The 7,047-nt window shown below is 53.3% G+C and overlaps 3 protein-coding genes across 4 annotated transcripts; 1 reads left to right on the top strand and 2 right to left on the bottom strand.

The window, feature by feature from the left end:
• Positions 1-9: 9 nt before the first annotated feature.
• On the bottom strand, positions 10-1,985 carry PV05_04730 (uncharacterized protein). The gene has a single exon (XM_013461161.1). It carries the CDS (start codon positions 1,845-1,847, stop codon positions 333-335), a length of 1,515 nt encoding a protein of 504 aa, XP_013316615.1. The 5' UTR covers positions 1,848-1,985; the 3' UTR covers positions 10-332.
• A 474-nt stretch (positions 1,986-2,459) lies between these two features.
• PV05_04729 lies at positions 2,460-4,843 on the bottom strand. Of its 2 annotated transcripts, XM_013461159.1 has the most exons (4): positions 4,297-4,843; positions 3,885-4,231; positions 3,484-3,821; positions 2,460-3,402 (listed from the first exon to the last, which is right to left on the bottom strand). In XM_013461159.1, the coding sequence occupies exons 1-4, from the start codon at positions 4,409-4,411 to the stop codon at positions 2,616-2,618; spliced, it is 1,587 nt and encodes a 528-aa protein (XP_013316613.1). In that variant the 5' UTR covers positions 4,412-4,843; the 3' UTR covers positions 2,460-2,615. The 2 variants fall into 2 exon arrangements, with proteins under 2 accessions (XP_013316613.1, XP_013316614.1); XM_013461160.1 differs by lacking the exon at positions 4,297-4,843 and having other exon boundaries at positions 3,885-4,289.
• A 20-nt stretch (positions 4,844-4,863) lies between these two features.
• Positions 4,864-6,966, top strand: PV05_04728 (uncharacterized protein; the record flags this gene model as incomplete). Its single annotated transcript, XM_013461158.1, has 2 exons — positions 4,864-4,936; positions 5,237-6,966. 2 exons carry the CDS (start codon positions 4,864-4,866, stop codon positions 6,964-6,966), a joined length of 1,803 nt encoding a protein of 600 aa, XP_013316612.1.
• Between the last annotated feature and the right edge of the window lie 81 nt (positions 6,967-7,047).

Raw genomic sequence — 7,047 nt, 5'->3', positions numbered from 1 at the left:
GGGGGGGCAGGGAATTTTGAGCGTGATCGTGGCTGTCTTGAGGCATTGAACATGTAGTGAAGCATTCAGTGAGCGAAGATTTGTGCACGTACATGGTCATGGTGATAGTCGCACCTTCTCCATTCACCAGCGGGTTGGGCATCAGGAGGTGTATCGCCATTTTCGTGAGGCATATGCTTGTGGTGCGTATCCTTACACAGTGTCGAACCATTTCGCCATTCCATCTTCGGCCGACGGCTGGCCGCATGAGAGTTGTACGACATCCTCTACTCAAGCCCGCCTCGACCCTAGCTCAACTATCCTACTACCTTGCTCTCTGTTGCTTAACTTATCTACTTGCTCTTTGTCTGCACAAACTCTGCAGCCTTTCGACCAGCTATGCGCCCGAAAACCACACATTCGAGCAGACTACTTCCTCCCAGTCGGTTCGCGCCATGAATGCCCCCTGTAACCTCACCGGCGGCCCAAAGTCCGTTGATCGCTCGCCCGCTTGAATCCAGTACCTCAGCCTCAGGACTGAACAGGGCACCACCCATGGTGTAATGCACGACAGGAGTGACATGACCAACATACATGACGGTGTCGGGCTTGGGATCCTGCAAAGTCCAATTTCCAAAGTAAGTCTTTCCGAGATGATCAGGCTTCTTGCCTTGCACGATATCACAGTACTCCTGAACACTCTTGAGAGCCGTGTCCGAATTCTTCAACTCCGAGATCGTCGTCTTCTGCATCAAGCCTTTCCAGAGGTAGAAGTCGACGTGAGATTTCGTTGCTTCATACGTCTTCTCGTCCAGCAAGAGCAGGATGTCCCACTGTTTGATCGGTTCTGTGGTGTTCGGTGCTTCGGCCATTATCGCATCAGTGACCACTTTCCGTGTCTGCATTTCATCAATGAATCTGGCCCCGTGCCTCAGCAGAATACCTCCTTCTCCTCTCAGCACCTCTGCAGCCAGAAACTTTGTTACCTTAAACGGTTCTTTGGGGTCGACAAATCCTGTCGGATGCACTTGGACCTGATCCATGTCCAGCAATTGAGCACCAACTTCAGTCAAGAGATCCGAACTGCTAGGAAGTGCCTCATTCGTCGAAGGAAAGCCATGCAGATCAGGCCGATGTCGTGCGAGAAGACCAGTAGAGTCACCAGCAAATCCGCCACTGGCGAATATCACTGGGCCTTCCAGCTTTTCCGTCTTGCCCTCGTGAGAAACCACGACTCCAACGACCTCGTCCTTCACTTTCAGAATCTTGGTAACGGCCGAGTTCGTCTCGATCTTGGCTAGACTGGTGGTCTGTAACTGCTTTAACAATGTCGTGACAATGCTCGCCCCAGGTGGTGTTTGTCCTGCTCCGCGATGCGTTCTGGGATGACTGTGTCCGCCCAGCTCGGCTACCCGAGACAAGTCAATCCCCTTGTCATCAACAAGCCAGGAGATTGCCGGTGCAGAGGATTCCGTCAAGACAGTTATCAGCCCCTGTCGAGCCTCTGTCATGGTCTTCATAACACCGGGGCTGACGGACCTGACGGTGTCATTGTAGAAGCTTTCCACCGAATCTGAGGAGTTGACTTGGAAGCGTGTCGGTACACCATTGATACCACTCGACGCTTTGATCGAGTTACCTCCAGGTTTCTGCTGGCGTTCCAGGATGACCACGGGCACATTTCGTGAGACGAGCTCAGACGCTGCTGAGAGCCCTGCCAACCCTGCTCCCACAATTATGACGTGTTTGTTGGGCGTCGACATGATCGTCGTAGATATCAATCTGCTGGTGAATGGTCGAAAGAGCATAGACAGGACGAGAATAGAGACGGAGAACGCAGCTGTCGCCAGAAGCTGTCGTGTGGGCATATGGGTGGTCGTTTATATGCGGCCAATCAAGGGATATTGTGGGGTAGAAGTAATCGCACTACGGTGGGCAGAAGTCGGCTTGGTGGTGATGAATGAGGGACAGCTATTCTTCTCATGGCAGTGGAGGACATCCCTAGGACTGTGTACCTGCTAGGTGAGGTGAGTTGGCTGTCCTCAATATGTAAAGCGTGGTCAGCAGTCGCCGTCACACCACATTTCACGTGTCAGGTCCGCAGCCATCACTCCACCGTTTCAGAGTGCGTCTCGGATTATCTCCCAACGTGTCGGCATTTTGCTTTGCGGGACATACGTGGTAGAGACATCGGCCTGGGCCTGGGTCGTGCAGTATCTAGTTCTGCTAGAGAGACAGGGAGAGATTGCACAGTTGGCGCGGTCAGGTCCCCTCACTGCTGTTCCCGGGCAGGACCATTCCCTCATCAATGACACGCATTTGGTGGGCAACACATACGAAAGCGTCTCGAAGGATGGCTTCAACCGGACTGGCCCAGTCAAATTCAGTATACTACCAGGTACGTAAGTTAAAGTTAGTAAGTCAAGTTCACTAAGTTAGGCCTAAGTCGCAGCCTAGACTGGAATGCTGTTCAAAAAGGCATCATATGGTCTCCTGGTATCCGTACATGGTATATTACACAATTACATAGCCATCGACGTAAGATCACGATCCAGCGTCGATATCCCCATCCCCAAGCACAGCCTCATCAAACTGAAGGAGGGTGAGTCGCGAAATCAGCCACAATTGTCCTCATCTCATCTCTTCAGATACTTCAACTCGAGCCATCTCAACGGAGGATAACACAATCCGGTCCATGCGGCTGCGACGGGGAACCCCAGATCAATTCCATCGCCCACCATTTTAGCAATGGGTCCAATGAAGTAGACCTGGTACATACACAACACTGCGCCCACCCATCCGATGCAGAACGCGGTGAACGCAGCGACGCCCAGCGGCAATTTGGACGGCTTATTCCAGTCGGACCAGTTGTACCCAATTTTCCGTCTGAAGATGTGTTCCTCCTCAAGCGTCATGGTGCACCACATGATGGTCCAGTAGCCCATGAGCGCGAGAAAATCTTCAAAGATGGCGAAGAGCTGGTTTCGCCCGGCGCAGGCACAGACTGTGTAGATGATTACAGAGACAATGACCCAGAACCAGCGAGGCACGCGTCGGAACCAGCGGCCCAACAGCTGAAAGCACAGCGCGGCGGAGTAGGTACCGGGGATGTTGTTCGCAATCAGACCCAGTGACAGGATGACGGCGCAGAAGTCGCCAAACGAGCCCAGCGGTCGAAGTGCTTGCACGACCAGCGCGCCCGCAGATACATCGTAGGCGTCGGCCCACTCGGTGTTGGCTAACGCGCCGCTGCCTAGACCGACACCAATGAGGACCATGATGACTGAACTCAATCCAAGACCGAGGAGAGTACTGCCGAAGACTTTCCATCGATTGCAACTCGGTGGGAAGTACACGAAGAAATCGCATGCTGCCGGGGACCAGGCTAGTGGTGCCGATGCGGCGAGGAAGAAGAAGCTGACCCTGCAACACGAACCGTTAGTAAATAAAATCATATCTGGAGTAAAGTAACGGATCGATCGAAAACACAAGGGCGTAGCATACCTGTCTGCAACGGCGACTTCGCTCGGTCCGACGGTGGCGCTGCTGGCATTGAATTTCGGGCCGGCAACGCCAATCAAGATGAACAAGACGAGAATTTGTGGGATGAAGGCGTATCGCTCGTAGGTGTGGAAGAGCTTGATACCGAACAAGGCCACGACGAGAGATATGATTGCCGCAATGATGGTTCCCACGATGACCGTCATCGAGCCGTTGGCCACGGCAGACAGAAGCTGGCCCGCGATGAGACAGTCGACGAGGCCGTAGCCAAGCATGATAACCATGTTCAATAGGACGGCGATTTTCGAAGGCCACCATCCGAAGGTGTATCGTGCAACGACCTTGGGTTACTTATTAGCTTTAGGTAACCTCCCGAGGGGAGGATGTGGCGGTCGTCAACCTACCAGAGTTCTATTCCCGCTCAAAGGACCAAAGGTGGAAATGTATGCAGTACCCACAGACCCTGCGATCGTTCCGAAGGTCCCGACCAACATTGCATCTTTCAGTCCGACATAGAAGACCAATGGTCCCAGCAGGCCGATAGCCAGGTTGTTCAGGGTCAAATTGGCAGAGAACCAAAGCAGGATGATCTGGACAAAGTCGCCGATGGTAGCCTTGTCAGGTCTGTCGCTTTCTTCAACTCGTTCGATACCGCGAGCCTCGACGCCGAGGAGTTTCTCGAGCTTCACGTTCCAGCCATGCAGGATCTTAGGTTCTTCCTCTGCCTGGACGGTGCCAGCCTCCATGGCATCTATCGCACAGGCCACGTCAGCATCGAGCTTTTATCGGATGTGACGCTTCACTCTTCACACTTACCAAGCAAATCGTGCGGCGCAGCATGAGCATGTCTGTGAGCATGCTCCTCCTTTGGTGTCTCTTGAAAAGACTTCTCGGTCGGCGTAGTCGACGTGTTGGCCTCGGTGAGGGTCATCTTGATTTGTGTATGGTATTGGTATACCAAAATGCTCCGGCAAAAAGGATCTCACAGCTTGGCTTTGATCGCGCGAGCAGTATCAGCTCCTGTTGTACACGACGTGAGTTGTCAAAACGTCCTTCTACTTCCGTCCAGAATGAATCTCAAGTCATTGAAGTAGTTCCAAGGGTCTTTGGCGATGATATCGTGGATTTAAGTTATCGGTTAAGCTTCTACCAAGTAGTTGACGGGTCCGCTATCATCTTGACATTGGGTGATCTGTGATAGAAGCGTCCACAAGCGTCGTGGAGCATTATGGGCCCGTTATCTGTGAGGTCTTGGGCCAATCGTAAAGCAAGGTGTATTCCCCCACTCTTTGACGCCCAGCGCCCACGTTTGCAACCGTGCTGTCAAGGCGCAGATAAGACTTGGGACTATACCGGTCTAGGCGGTCCTTGTAGGGAAGTCCCATGGGTGTCCCAGGCTTGGGGATTCGGATCAAGACCCGTGCAGGGAGATCGTGCACCATCGCGGCAATCACTAGTTAGTTGCCTGATAGCCACCGATAATCCTCGTGAATAACTCGGGCAAGTCGAGTTCGTGGCCATATCGAAGTAGGTGTATCACCTGCAAGGTGCAGATCAGCCACAAGAATATGGTAGATCGTGCGAGATCCTTATAAATCAGCCGGATCTTCCGGATCACGCCCCCAAGCTTGTTCGGGGTCCGTCAATCGTTCGTCATGGCCGACATGGAGGCATTGGACGGCACGGATTTTGACTATGTTGTCGTAGGAGGCAAGGCCACGGAATTAAGACCGCAGACAAGGCTGATTGTTCTCAGGGGGCACCTCGGGGTGCCTGATCGCATCAAGGCTCGCCTTAGACCTTCCAGAATGTCGCATTCTGCTGGTTGAGGCTGGCAGTGATGATTCAACGGACCCAGCTAATCTGGTGCCGGGTCTGACCAAGCCGAAGTTTGGGAGCGCCGATGGTAACTGGCTGTATCAGACGGCGCCACAAAGTGAGCTCAGGAATCGGCAAATAGTGTATCCACGTGGGCGAGGTTTAGGTGGCTGCTCTGCGAACAACTTCATGGCCTGGGTCAAAGGGCCTTCGGCCGATTATGATGACTGGGCGCGACTGGTGGACGACCCGTGGTGGCAATGGGAGAGCGTGAAGGACGTACTCAATACGCTTGAGGACTTTCGGCCAGGTTGTCCGCCTGGGTTGGAGAAATATGCGAAGCCGACGCCTGGAGCTCATGGTAGAGGCGGCCCTATCGCAGTCCAATTCAATCCAGTCTGGCAGGATCTTATTGTTCATTGTCTGGAAGCATCGGAAGAAGCTGGCCATGCCTTGAACCCTGACAATAACGACGGAGATCCGATCGGCTTTGCGGTTGCTCAATTCAGTGTCGGAGACGGTGTGCGGGTGACGAGTGCGAATGCTTTCCTCGGTCAAGCTCAACGACAAAGACTTTCGAACTTGACTATACTCAACAACACGCTCTGCTCGCGAGTCTTGTTCCAAGCCACCAAGGCCGCAGGCGTCGAGCTAGTACCGTCTAAACTCTCGTCATCATCCGGTGGTGCACAACGAGCAGTCTGTATTGGAGTTAAGCAGGAGGTGATTCTCGCGGCCGGAACATTTCAGTCCGCACAGCTCCTGTTATTATCCGGCATTGGCCCTAAGGCGGACCTGGAAGCGTTATCCATACCAGTAGTCGTCGAGTCACCAGCAGTGGGCCAAAACATACGGGATCATAGTGCGTTTGCCTGCGAATACATCGTTAACCCCGAGATCGCAGGTCATAATCAGCTGCTCAACTCGCCCGAGCTGCTGAAGGTGGCTGGGGAGGAATACGCGCTCAGCAAAACGGGACCAATGGCGGTGTTCGGTGCTAGTGCGGCTCTGATATTCCCACGCCTACCGGCAGTCTTGTCCTCGAACGAGTTCAACCAGGTCGACAAGGCTACTCAAGGCTTCCTCGAAAAGCCTACCAGGCCAAGCACTGAGATTTGGATGCATTCTGGTCCTCTCTTCTACACGGGGCCATGCCCACCGGATGCCAGTGTCCTGGTCATTGAGGGTCTGAATCAAAATTGCCTGAGTGAAGGACATCTCAAGCTTAGAAGTCGCAGCCCGTACGACTTGCCCTTGGTTGATCCACGATATCTGAACCACCCACTCGACCATCGCGTCGCCATTGAAACGGTTCGAGAGACCCTTCGCTTGGTACGCACAGACGCATTGAGCAAGATAATACAAAAGCCTCTTTTGGCGCCCGCTGGAGACAGTGAGGCCGATTTGGACAACTTCATCCGCGATAATTTAACACAAGGATTTCACAGCATGGGAAGCTGTGTCATGGGACGAAGTGACGACCCTAGACGTGTCGTGAACAGCCAATTCGAAGTTGAAGGGATCCAAGGCTTGAGAGTGGCCGACATGAGCGTCTGTCCAATCTTGACTTGCAACCATACCCAAGTCAATGCGTACCTGATCGGATGGCGTTGTGCGGAGCTAGTGGTTCAAAAAGCTAAAGAATCGACTGCACGAGCCAGACTGTAACGACTGGTTTGCCCATGCCTGATTCTCTCGCATGTGGACTGTTCCTTTGCTGGCTGTGGAAAAGATATCGACTGAGCAGAA

This window comes from Exophiala xenobiotica (genome assembly GCF_000835505.1).
Source record: "Exophiala xenobiotica strain CBS 118157 unplaced genomic scaffold supercont1.3, whole genome shotgun sequence".
Taxonomy (NCBI): domain Eukaryota; kingdom Fungi; phylum Ascomycota; class Eurotiomycetes; order Chaetothyriales; family Herpotrichiellaceae; genus Exophiala; species Exophiala xenobiotica.
This window is presented reverse-complemented; position numbering and strand designations above follow the sequence as displayed.

Bases quoted from the DNA above. Each gene is read 5' to 3' on its own strand.
- PV05_04730 (XM_013461161.1), bottom strand. From the start codon at position 1,847: ATGCCCACACGACAGCTTCTGGCGACAGCTGCGTTCTCCGTCTCTATT.
- PV05_04729 (XM_013461159.1), bottom strand. From the start codon at position 4,411: ATGACCCTCACCGAGGCCAACACGTCGACTACGCCGACCGAGAAGTCT. The intron at 4,232-4,296 runs GTAAGTGTGAAG...CCTGTGCGATAG, and splicing joins TGCGCCGCACGATTTGCTTG to ATGCCATGGAGGCTGGCACC. The intron at 3,403-3,483 runs GTATGCTACGCC...TTCGTGTTGCAG, and splicing joins GAAGTCGCCGTTGCAGACAG to GGTCAGCTTCTTCTTCCTCG.